Raw genomic sequence first — 14,313 nt, 5'->3', positions numbered from 1 at the left:
AAATTAAATTAAAAATCACTCACATTTCTGAAATCAACCAGCTGTGTAACGAGGGTTCCGTCAGAACGCTGAAACTCCAAAGTCACCGCGTCATCGCTGATATTTGAAAAAATACTCTCCTGAACCACATCACCACCCTGGAAAAAATAGAAAAATATATTAATGATCGTACTTAAAAATCAATTATGTTTCTAATTAGCAACTAATTGACAAAAGTATTTTGAGAGAAACTTCAACAAATGCTTAAACTTGATATTCTTGTTTTTTGTTCTTTATTGGATACTGGAAAATGCCATTTAAGAAATAAAAGATATAGATAATTTATATTTATGTCCGAGTTAAATGAGACTTGTTTCGAACTAACGTAGGTAATAACGGAACGAACACCGAGCGAACTATTTTAATCGAATCATTTATTTATCACGACAAGAAGCAGAAAAGTTCTGGTGACCGAAGTCGTATTTTGCTTTCGTGGTCTGAAACTTCAGTTCATTAGCCTGATTTGACAAGTAACACGCGTTGGCTCATCACGAGGGTTTTATATCTAAACTTTATTTAATAAAAATAGTTTTCCTTATTAAGACCTCGGATAAAGCTCGACATGTCTCGCAAAATTACTCGACAGTTTCATGGTTTGCAGATCCAGATGTCTAGTATGAAATAAAACCCGAGACCAGGGAAATTGACAATAGCAAATGCACAGTTTGAGTCAAATATTTTCTATTAATTTAGTAAAGTCGGATAATAATCAGGCGGGTCGATATTCTATTGAATAGTTTTCTATACTATAAGCAAATACTTCACGATCTCGACTAATAGTCTACTGTTTTCAACTTTCTCCAACCACTAATAACAGCATTAAGGTGGGAAACTATAAATTAAATCCGCCATTCGTATAAACTTCGAAAATATCAATTATTCAAATGGCAAAGTTTAAATCCGGCAGACAAAGCGTGATTATAATTTATACTGCGGCGTAGTGATCAATCGTCGGGTGATTTTCGCCGTAAATCAATTTGCGCCACTGAACTTGTGATAGCCGCTTTCAAACAAAACTTATCCATTAATGAATTTCACACAAATGCTTTTAAAATCAAACCGACAGCCGAGCCGCCGCACAACGGTGGTGGGCGCCTGGGACACCGGAGAAAATCACCCAACCGGAGAAGTGAACTAGCTGTAGGTCACGTAAACACTATTACCGCGGGCTTTAAGTTCCCGCTCGGTATAAAAATAAAGCTATTAAATAGATTTAAAACAGGGAAATATTTTAATGCGGGGTAATATAAATATTATAGAGTGCTTTGGAAAAATGTCACAGCTATAACTGCACATTTATGGCATTTTCACGATCACGTCACATTTTATCGATTGTTTTACCAACGAAGTTATTTACATTTAATATGTTTTGAATGCATTGATATGACCTATATTCAGCATCCCATTTCTAAGTACACAATGCACAATAATTTTAATTTTTATCATGATTGTTTTTAGACCCCTATGGAATATTTGAGGTTCACTCTCCATAATATAGAGTTTTTATTAGTACATAGTAGAGATGGGTAACTCACTCCGGATTTATCACTCCGATACAACTCCTCCCTCGGAGTGAATCCGAGTGGAATTGTTTCATAGGATTTGTCATATCCGACTTCCCTAAACTGGTATTAAATCTGTTAACTCGTGGCAGATATTTACTGTTTTTGTCGTTTTTGCTTAGGAAAGGAAGCGGTCACTTTCTCGTCTCACAGACAGTTTTATGACCTTTTGGGTATGAAACTCAAAATAATAATACAAAATCTAATAAATAATAATACAAAAATATTACTTCAAAGATACAGAACAATAAAATTGTGTTCAAGTGTGAATAGCTCAAATGTATAATTTATTGATAGTAAGGGGTCATATTTTTAACTACGACAATCTTTGGCCGTGATTGACGGCAATCAGGAATATACATACCGAAAAATATACGAAACGAAATACATTTATTTAATCTGGTTTTCCCATAGCCTGAAATAACAACACTTTAGAGTACAAAATTTATCAGTGATATCATTAGTATTTAAGCAGCAAAAAATGTTCAGTATTATATTATTACTTTTACACAATTATATAATTGTGTAAAAGTAATAATATGCTAATCGAACTACGCGATATAATATTAATTCTCAAATGAAAATAGCAGAAGAAAAATTTTGAAAGCAGAAGTATTATGTTTTGCTTTTATTACAAGTTTACTATATAATGAACAAAAAAAATGATTATTTTCTGATCAAAAGGAAATAAATAAATTGAATTTGATTCTCAAGTTTTGCGTTTATACTTTGGTCAACACTGCTAAAATTACAAATATTATCATAAATTTTCATTTCAAATAATTAATGGGATTTGAGAAACCTTAGATAAAAACAACGCACTATAGAATACTTTGTGTCGAGTATTTCAGTTTCAAAATTGTCGGAGTCGTAGAGTTGTTAAGCGGATATAACTCCACCATGAAGCGGAGTCAAATCCGGCTTCGGATATGATAAGCCCATCTCCAGTACATAGCATTAAACATCGCTACAATTGCATATTCATCAACACCGTATAATTGCTTTAACCAAAACGTTCCGGGCATGCATTATTACTACGTGTCCAATTCTCCCCCGTTTTCCCCTACTTGACACGTTCCCCTTACGACTGGTTTTCGCTTGCATCCCCTATTATAACACTATAAAGTTGTCGTATGCACTGATATTACGTGATCACTGTACCGCCGGCGTGCTTTCCAAATTGCAACCTGTGTCTGCGGTGTGATTTCGCTGCTCCAGTAATCTAGTTTCGAGATAAAAACGAGCACTAATTACACACTAATTGCTCATTCTTGTACGATTCGCTATCACGACATAGAGAATGCTTCGCCATACAGAATGGTAATGTCACATCCCAAACTGTGTCATTTCAGTTAATAGCAAACAATAAGTACCAGCCCGACGAGTGGAACCATTACAGGGTTCTTATGATAGTATTAGGCACGGATTCATAATGATAATGGGGTATTTTGGTATATTAGTAGTGCTGCATATCTGTTATGTCCCCGTTATAACGGCCTATTTGGGTAATTCATGTTCGTTTTAATCAACTTCGAAGTGGGAACATGTTGAATCAGACGTGCAGTAGCAAGAACATCAAATAATTATCTAAAAATTGTAGCCTATTCGTAGGCTTTTCTATCTCTATCTATTATAATAATTTTTAGATTCGTTGCTGCTGAAAGATGTCAAAAAGTCATTGATAAAATGGACTGTATATTACAAAGTAAAGTTATTTAGTTCCATCAAAAAAAATTCTTTGATTTTCTAACAAAAATTCGTAATTACTTAGTTGCCAACGTTAAATTCAAATTATTATAAATAAAATATGTTCAACTATGTAACAAGAATAAAAATTTAACTATACTTTATTTATTTTATTTCAATTACATCATCTATTATCGCTCTGTTACATATTACCATCATTAATATTTTTCAGAATCCTATTTATATTGATTAGCCAGATTGCGGTTTATTAATGATGAAACGCCTTTAATTTAAAATTAAATCACAGTTACAATTGTGCAACTGATTAAAAATGAACAAACGAAATATATTTCATTTCTATTTATTTATTCCGATTTATTTAAACAACGAGCAGTATATTTTAATTTCGTGTCCAATATTTCATACGTTACGTTTCCGATTGATAGAATTTAATTCCAATCCGTGCATTATTTCGCTGAATTATAATTATTTCGTATTATTTATTGTTGTACGTATTATTAATTTTGTCGTATTGTTAGTAAATTTTAGTACTGCTCATTTAATTACACAGCGCGAATTAATAAATGTCGTAGATTTGTTACATACTAAAATCCGAAAACAGAATGTTTGCTTTTATTAAATAATGTTGCTGTGTAACTGAAATGAGACAATTGTAAATGTCACAGCGTCAGCTCATTATTCACATATGTTTTTGGAATGAATACTAATTGTTTTACAGTGCTAATGTAAATTACTTTAAATATTATTTAGCTGTATTCACTATTTTCACAACAAATTCTACAAAATCGTTAGTGAATTTTAAAAATTTATATTAATAATAAAATGTTGTAATAAAATAGAAAATAGAAAATATTGCTGGTGAGAAAACATTATTGACATTAGCAATTCTGTATACATTTTTAATATATGAATTTGATTTTTGAATTCAGTAAAATAGCGTATGCAAATAAATTTAAATGGCACACCTACTTTCATTTATGATGTTAAATCAAACAAACCTAGTGAAAATGAAATATAAAAATACAAATAGTTATTAAATATTATTCGAAAATATCTAGATTGTAATAATTCATTCTATTTCATTTATTTCGCACGTTTAAAATTGCAATTGCCTCGAGCTAAATAATTCCCAGCACATCATACAATTTATATATATATATATATATATATATATATATTCACACAATTTTCAAAATATAATTGAATTTATATTCATTTAGATACCATACTGTTTTAAATTAGGTTTTGTTGCACGAACGACAATCATTTCGTGATATCAACCAATTCCAATTAGACATTTTGGTGACGAATAACTTGTTTTAATTAATTTATAAACAATTTCGTTAAATTGCAACAGAGTGATGAAATAATTATTATTAATCGCCAATTATAATAATATCCAGAAAATAAAAATTATATATGGGAAAAAGCGATAAAATTGTACATCTATATCAATAAAGGATGATGCGAATCAGTAGACAAAATATTTTTTTTACTTGTGGCACGATAATTAACTGCTAATTAAAATTATTATTTTACCAAAATTCTAACTAATCAAAAGACTAAGTTTACGGTAAATGACCCTAAAAACAATCTTTTGAAATGCTTCAGATCGCCCAAAATGCTGTACAGTTTATGAAACCCCCTGGCATTTGTCTTAGTCGACTCAGAAATTCGTTATATTTCAATAACTACCGAATACCTTAGCAAAATTCTACATATTGTCGAACAAGATCCCTATATAAGATTAATGGTTAATACTCCAGAATGCTACAGAGCTCATATGTTACCTGATATTCCAGGTAAGACGTTACATAAGAGCATAATTGGCACGTGTAGATCTAGATATATTGTGTTTCAGAAATGGTACAGAATAGAATTAGAATTAGAATCCAGAACACTGGCATATATTACGAATAGGCTTTGCTCTTGGCAGATGTAAATTGAAATTTGACGAGCGGATAATTAATTCATTTTAAATGAATCAATAGTAACAGGTATACTGTTATTGGTAATTTCAGACCCTTAACAAGTTGTGGTTGGAGATAAACGATTTTATTTATCTTAATATTTTTAATTTATCTTAATTAAACAACTCATTTTTGGTATTGGTATTTGTTAAAATATAATAGAGACTAATTTACCATGTGACCTAAATTTGCACACGGCCAATATATTCCCCTGATTCACATTCAACCATAGATCCGCCTAGCATAATCTATTTTCTCGAATGCGCATTTGAAACTAATTAAAAAACGCCATTCAATCATATATGTAAATAGAAGTAATTAAACGTTGCATAAAATTACAGCTCTGCGTGTTGGAAGTAACTCGACGACTAATAATATCGGGTGGGTAGTAGGTAGATGGAGCGATCCTTTTAAAGCCAAGAGTTGTAAGGCGAGAGGGGTTTAATGATACATATGTACCCAGACAGAACGGATTAAGATAGCTAATGAGCAATTAGCGGATCTAAATTGCAGTTTAGCCTCCACCGTTATACAATCGAGCACGCAAGCGTTAGCCAGGCCACGCTAGGGATAGAACAAGGGCTGCAAGACACCGGCCAAAGGGAAAGGAAAAGAGAAAAATTAAAAACATTTTTATTGGACCACGATTGGAAAAACATAAAATAATTTGTGTAACAAATATTGGGGCTGCTTATTAGCTTGCACATGACGCGACATTTCTACGGTAAGCACCAGCGCAGCCAAAGGATAAAGGGTTATTATCTAACTTTAGTCATTTTCTCTTTCAAATCGCATTATGCTTCAATATATTTCTATAATCTATTAACCATAAATTATATTACATTTTCATCTCAATTCTTATTTTTCCACAAGCCATTCGATTACCAACACAATCGCCCACACGAGAAATGAACCGGGATATTGTTCCGACGCTGTCGGGACTCTGCGTGCACCTCACACGTGGAAAAAGGGCCCGAGAGGGTGTATATGAAAAAGATAAGGCTCGGCGATGTAAACGAAGGGGCTAAAGGTAATAGAATATTTGAATTTTAATTAAATTTACCCGCGCTCAACAAACTGATTTATAGTGTCTAGATGTTTACTTGAACAGCACAATAATAGATAGAGATGGGTATTGGAGGTAAAGATTTGTCTTGTTAAGAAAATGATGTCTTGTAAGTATTATTAGATGGTAAATAAAATTAGTACATCACAAGTATAGATATAGTACTATATTGTGTCTCTTACCCAATTAAAATCGTACGACCGAATAACGAAACAAATCCCTCACTCAAAAACAACTTCACGCAACCGCATCATGTGAATATACACTTTTGAAGCGTGTGCTCAAAACTTGTTTTAAATACAACACACCACAGTGCATTTTCTGTGTGAAAATTACTTTAACCCATTGAAATAGACAACGAGCGCACACAGGCAACCCGGAGCACAGCAGAGGAGCCAAGCCAAGCCATTATAGTTGCGTCCAGTCCGGCTGCTCTCACGAAGGTGACATGAATAAATAAAATACATCAGTACGTTTGCGAAACACAGCAAAACTTATGCTAGCCACTTGCTTGCACTTAAATAAAAAACAAGTGCTTTAGAATAAAAAATTAGTTGGAAAATTAAAACTTTCACGTTATGGAAGTGCGAGTCGGGCGAAGTTTGGAAACATTCTTGAGTAAGGGGATACTTTTAATTCCGAGAACATCCCAAAAATATGTAAATGATAGAAGGCAAATCGATTAATTAACTTCCCCTAGGGTAAGTTATAGCAATGGACAAGTTATAGTAACGGACAAGTTATAGCCAAAAATCGAAAATAATTTTTTTTGCATATCTTCAGGTTTTAAAGGTTTCTGAACATGTTGGCATACCTCAGAAAAAATGGATGTGTGTGAGTCTATGTATGTGTGAAAACAATTTTTTGTCAACGCTTTCGACAAAATGATTGAAAAAGCAATCGATTCTCACTCATGGGGATTAGCGCTGATTGTTTATTTACTTATGATGAAAACTTATATAAACATCATTGTCCAATTTATAAGCTTTTCTATTTTGTCTATAAAATACCTATATAGAAACTTATAGTATTTTTAATAATATAATTTAAAACATTCAATTTCCTTTAAATATTTTATTACAGTACTGCAAGTTCCAGCAATTGGCCCTAAAGCACGATGTCATACACCACTAGTTGTTTATACATTGTTTCGCAAGAATAAAATTATTTTTCCTGCTTTATTAAATTATAGTTAGATATTAAAATTATCCCTTATAAAAGATATTAGAAAGATAATACCCCTCAAGTTCTAAATCTGAAGCATAATACAAACTATTCAAGTGGAATGCTGCAGTTTTGAGATTCAGCAACCAGAACTAACTGCTACTGAGAATTTCCTAATAATAATATGGCTCAAGTTTCTTAAAACTCAAGACGAAACTAAGTTAAGTTTTAAGTGTTCAATGAAGATTAGGTATGTACTAAATTCCGTAGAAGATTGAGGGCAATATACTTAGATCTAAGCGATGAAAGTTTTAGTAATATGAGAAAAACTCGTGCAAATTATACGGATTTGTTACAGTCATAAATAATAATAAAATGATCGCATTACCAAATTCCATTCAATTGTTTTCCCCGTTGGTCCGCTTTCTCTATTAGTTAAATTTATAGCCCACTCGTATCTATCACGAAATTGATAAAACATCTAATTAAATAGAAGCTCGCAGCACATGGATTCATAACATATTAATCATCGCATATTACAAATGGGCTTTTCATTGGATTGGCCCATCAAATCGAACATGGTAAAATAGAGATCAATTTCGTACAACCGCCGAGTATGATTCATTGCGCGATCATTACACGCTCCTACTATTATGATCGTTGCCAAAATCGACGCCGATGTAATTCAAAACCCAATTTGGTAACAGAAATATAGAATGAGTAATAAAAATCCTTAGAAGCTATCCATGATACCAAATGTCTTGTAAATGGAACCTTTGGAACCATTCATGAATCTTAATTATGAGGACTATGAATCCTTGATATCCTCCCTGATACAAATATATACCGGTACTAATGAGTTAAGCGGCACGTTTAGAGAGCAAACGACCTGTACTAATTTATTTTGGAAGTGTTTTATCGACGACGAAAGTTTTCATTGGATTTGTCGCAGGACGTTCGGCCGTTCGCTAATCAGTGTCCCCCGAAGGCGTCGGAAAACTTTCCGTCGGAAGTAATGCCTTTTGTAGATGTGTGAGACTATTCTCTATTGTTATGGAAGTTACTATTGTTTCAGTTGTTTTCCTCTTCATCTATGTTTCGCATTCGCAAAACAAACTAAGCCAAACAAAGTTATTTTAGTAAATATCCACACAACAGAGTCGCTATTAATTTATATGATAATGTGCTGCATAAAAGATGGTTACGAGTCACACAACTGGCACTCGCGTAATGGTAAAAGACATTAAGTAGGTAATAACTATAAAAGAATTTAGAGTTAAAAACAAAAAGTAGTTGTGAACATGCCTTCTTATAACTTGTAAAGAAAGATGACTGAGAATCAGACATCTATTTTTTATACGCCTAAGTGGTAAGGGTTAGCAACCCTCAAGATTTTTTTTATTTTTCAACCAATTTTTTATTTGATTTTTATAATGTGCATAAAAGGCACATATAGCCCCACATTTTCACCCTCCTACCACATACCATATTTCGTAATAATCATTTTGGTGATCGAATAATATTTCATTCCTCTTTAAAATGCAGAATCAATTTGCAGTTTTGTTTGCGTATCGCAATTTTCTTACTATAAAAAAATTAATATTACAAATGTGAAAAAATGTAATAACGTAGATTATGAAAGCAAACTATTGTCTATCATACTCGGCGAAAAGAATAACAAAAAGCTTTAGAAAAACATACACATTTATTTAAATGTGCAGTGCAAAAGCCCATAATACGTCTTTAATGACTTCCACGATAATAACCCTCGCAGAGCTTACCGAGCTTAACTCTCTTTTCCTTATCATTGTTTTCACAGCGCATACCCACTCAGCGAATGTATAATTTACAGCAACTCTTTAAAAAAGCCACTTCTTTAAACTTCTGTTTACTTTGAAAGTAAGAGTATATAGCGAATAAACTAGAGGCATTGTTCATAGTTAAGTTGGCGAGCCCATTCTTCAGAGCAAAGTTTTACTTTAACAATAAATAAATTTACGACCGCTTTAAGCTCATACTTATCTAGTTCCGGAAAGTTTTATAACCGCCCGGACTATTTTCATAAACATTGCGCGTGTATTTCATTCGATGGGAAATTTGTGCGACAGCCGTAAAGGAGCTTTAGCCCAAGCCAACTTTTGATCGCACTTAAGTAGTTTCACGGACGAAATCCCTTCTGGAGAGATATAAAATACACTTTATACTAGAGACATTTCAAATAGTCTGATATAGTAAAAATATTTTTTAATTGATAATATATTAAATTACTGAAAAAAATATATATTTGAGAAGCTTCAGCTACTACTACTTGTACTACCCCCCTCTTACTGCCAATACAGATCTTATCTTATTCATTTTTCGAAGAAAAATGAAATTCCTGAACGGATTTTGGAAATTTAAAAACCTTTCAAAAGATATCAGTTAGATATCATGCTGATTAGTTTTTGGTAAAGATGGTTGGAAAAAATAATTTCCACAATTTTGATGAACGTTAGTATAACGACAGATTAAAGAGTTCATGATCTTAATGGACATCCTAACATATTATAGGCCTGCGAAAAGTGGTTAAATTATAAAATCCAAGTTGAAATAATGGCGGTGTCAATATTCATAAATTCTATCAACACAATTTTAAATGTTGCTAAATTTTAAGTCTTATTGATTGGGTCGATTTGTGCCACTTGGCCTGAGGTTAAAATATGCGTTTCTCAAAAACAAAATTAGGAATAAAACACTTGTTTTTACCTAATTATAAATTAATAATTATTCCACAATATAATCTGAATAAGACCTTGAAAAAAAAAAATATCTATATTTATTTGCCCTAACATAAACCAACCTTAATAATTTTTATTGGATGACATTGTAGGTACTAAATTTTTACTGTCCACAAGTTTATGAAAATTTCGCATTTTTCTCTAAAACATGGGTATTTCATAATCAAAATCTTGGAAGTGAAAAATAGATTTCTTTACTTAATCGTGTGCTAAAGTTATTACATATTCAAAGTGTCATAAGAGATGATTAGCACAAAAGTTGCCAAATTTTTTTACTTAACTTTCTTCTTGGTCCTTAATAACCAAACTTAGGTTTTTCATCAATCATTTACCATCACGTATTGATCATAAGTTCACCAGAAAATTGCGCAACTTTAATACACGACAAATTCCACGATACATAAAATATACATTTTATCAGTGCATTAACATCGTAATGTTGCATTTCCAATACAATCTACTTTTTATTAAACACATGAACACTTCCAGTATATCCATTCTGCTGGATATGGTCCTTTATTTGTATACTATGTCGACCATAATGTTAGAATTATCGGGTAGAGATCTCTGGGCTTTTGTGAACATAAACTTTCCCAGTTTATTGGGCACGTTAATCTATGGCCGATAGATAAAGGGTTGTTTTGAAATTTATACCATAAATATCCCAACAAAACAGTTAATAAACATACTGTCCGTTGTACGTGGTGGCAATATTTAAACAGTGAATAATAATGGAAACTTGGCAATAAAAGTTCCATTTAACTTAAAATCAAACGTGAAAAACTAAAAAGGTGAAATAATATGAATTTCGATATTTGGTAATGCAATACACAAAAGAAAGAAGGCGATTCAAATTAAATACCTGAACAAATAAGGGGTTTTAAATTTCAAACATAAAAATTTATTTAAATTTTTTATTATAAGAACAAAAATAAAAAAAAAATTCTAACTGTGCCAAGCACTTTTTCATATGAAGATTGTTCTATATCTTTTATCCTTTAAAAGAAATAATTCTATGTGCACATGTGCCAACGCATAATTATATACAAATATTCATTCGAATATCTACATATGTTTTCATTTCGCCAGCATGAATTTATAATAGAGAGCTTTACGTTGTTTGTGAATGTATAAACGCATTTGAGAGAACACGCTGCTACCTACAATACAGGAGACTGGGGTTAAGATAATATTTTACACAAAGTAGGAATTTACAAGTTACTCGAGGATTTGATAGAAACAGTTAGAAAAAGCTAGTCCAGTGGTAAAAATATTATCAAATTTGTCGATTAAAATAACTTTTGGTTATTTTTCAAAAACACATTTACTCAAAATTAAGCCAATAATATCTAGTTAAGTTTTGTAGGTAGATACTACTTATAAAGTTCACATGGTCTAATATATATTTCTAATGCTGTTCAAAAAATGGGAATTTCTTTATAAAATTGAACACAACTCAGATCTAGCCAAAGAATTTCTCTATTTCCAGTAAAAGCCGAACTGATTAAATCCATAATCATTCAATAAAAAAAAATCAAATAATTTAAACAAATTATGCAACGTTAATATTAGGCATTCTAATTATCCTGTAGATTTTTGTTTTTTTTTTTGTAACAACATTTTCCAAATATTCCTATTACAATACTATTCTAAAACACGTCTCGAATAAGTAAAAAAAAGTGAACTTATGACCCCATTCCCCCGGTTTCCCCTGAATTCCCTAGTTTATAAACTTTATACCACCTACATATGAAATGGTACGACGTCTTATAGCAGAATCCTTTTCAACTTTATAATATACGGGTGTTAACATTTGAACAACTTCAGTTTCAGAACTAAGTTGGACCATATATGATAATATTTGATATTCCACTGTCACAATAGAGTAATATATTATAGTTATAGCCAAGACAATCTCTAACCCACGCAGAAGTAATATTTTGGACTGGATATAGGCTTAATCTAACAAAATCATGAACAATATAATATGTTACTTATTATTTTTTTTTTTATTATATTTCAAATTACTACATCCCTCGCCCACGCAAAATCCACATACACAGGTATAGGGATATATTGCTTTTATATAGAAATATTTCTAATAAATTCAGAATCGTTCGGCAGAGAAAAGAATTTGTCTTCCATTGAACAAAAATTCCATTCTCTGCGATAGATAAAAAATGCTCTCAAGCTAAAGCATTAATCAAAAAATACCGCTCGATGGCAAAATCGAAGGAGAAAACTTTGTTGTGAGAAGCTTTTTTGGAAAATTGATTAAGGGATGGGTTGTATTTGTTAATATAACAAAGGAGTCATCGGAGATTAAAAAGTACATCATGCTGACAAATTTAATCTACCTTTTTGATTATATTGATTATGTGAGTTCTGCTAAATTAGCGACTGTTGCCTTGATGACAAGAATGTAATTTTTGTTTAAATATGTCAAATATAATACTGCAAATTTTGCTGAAATTTAATCTGATATGTATACGAAGAACCATTAATTTTATACAATCTAGAATCAAGCACATATATCAATTTGCACATAATTAAGTTGGTTTCGCATATAACATATGGTTTCGCTTACCTTTGCTTCTAAGGTTGCTAATTTTCAAATGAAACCGGTGAAACAATAATTAACATGATAATGGTAATGTAATGGTATGATATAAATAATAAAGGAATTGAATAATAAAGGAATTAAAGTGTTATAACAAGGAATAAATAAATAAATAATTAGAACTGATTTTTCTATAAAATAAATCTAATTTGCAGTTGATTTTTTAAACCGTTATCAAAATTATAAAATCGGTTCAGCACTTTTGGCAAAAACGATAACAAAAATGTTTTCACTTTTCTGCTAATTCTAAAGAAGTCTTACTTCAACAAATGGCCTTTAATTTTTTTAAATCGGTGCAGCAGTTTTTGAGACAACCTTAATGAAAACTTAAATTTTGGCACAGGCATACTATTACCGTGCCAAACGATTCAATAAGACTTTAAACGTCGACAAAAAAAAATTAGCACACAGAGTTTTCTCTTTTTCAAAGATATTGCTCACGTTTCTCACATGGCCAAACGCATTTTTCTTATCCTCTCCCGTCGTATTTTCCGCAATAAAAAAAATCTTTAAAAAACTTGGAGCAAAGATAAAACTGCTCGTCGACTGAAACTTAGATAATAAATAATCTAAAGCCATCTGAAAGTGAGAACTCGTGAAACTTTCTTTATGACATTTTATACTTGACAATCGGTTCGAGCCGACCATTCACTTTTATTTTATCTTTCTATTTGGGATATGAGATGCCTTAGAAGACGATCATTTTTTCCCTCGGAGGAAAGTTTTAATAAGCATCGAAAGCATCTTATCATGGAAAATTTATCAGAGCTTATATTGCCTGTTATGTAATTGGATGGAACAGAGAAGAAATAAAAATATGTTATACGGATTCTAATTTTGCGGTTGCGGAATAATGTAGCATTAAAATAAATTAGGTTAATATATAACCCAATAGTTGGCAACAAATTATTCCAACTCTGTCTCTGAGAATGAGTCCTTTCCACTTCGCAAACAAGTCATTAGCGACTCGACAAGACGCTTTAAAACAATATCAGAATTTGCATATTCCTTAAATAAATAGCATATAAAGTGCTTCATAATCCACTCACCATACATCATTTAGAAAGGAGCTATGTTGCTCATGAATGCGTTAACATTATTATATAATGATATGAATACGACATAATAAGATAAAATATAATAGATCAAATATTCCGGCATTCTGAGGATATAGAGTGTGCAAACATAATTTTCGACTCTATGGCGAGGAAAATTTTGAGAGGAAACTTTGTATATCTAAGACACGACTGTGGAGGAACGAAGGAGCGTATAAGGTTGTATATTGAATCACCATGTTTGATTGAAAAAAAAAATAAGTAATTGTTTTGGGCCAACTGACAAGATACCCAATTATTTTATAGCAAATCGTTAGTAGTTAGTTGTTATAGTTGAGAAAATCGAAAAATTT

The 14,313-nt window shown here is 31.6% G+C and overlaps 1 protein-coding gene across 1 annotated transcript in view; it reads right to left on the bottom strand.

Annotated features, from left to right (window-relative positions):
- Nucleotides 1–14,313, bottom strand: part of LOC113365996 (out at first protein) — a 103,369-nt gene that overhangs the window by 84,066 nt on the left and 4,990 nt on the right. The window contains exon 3 of the mRNA XM_026607543.1: nucleotides 24–137. Coding sequence (XP_026463328.1) covers nucleotides 24–137 — 114 coding nt within the window. The remainder of the gene's footprint in view (nucleotides 1–23; nucleotides 138–14,313) is intronic.

The sequence above is a fragment of the Ctenocephalides felis genome, unplaced genomic scaffold (assembly GCF_003426905.1).
Source record: "Ctenocephalides felis isolate EL2017-DRISC unplaced genomic scaffold, ASM342690v1 CF-g0.4_SCAFFOLD_01170, whole genome shotgun sequence".
NCBI classification, from domain to species: Eukaryota; Metazoa; Arthropoda; class Insecta; order Siphonaptera; family Pulicidae; genus Ctenocephalides; species Ctenocephalides felis.
The sequence above is the reverse complement of the archived record's forward strand: the minus strand, read 5'-3'. Positions and strand labels throughout refer to the sequence as shown.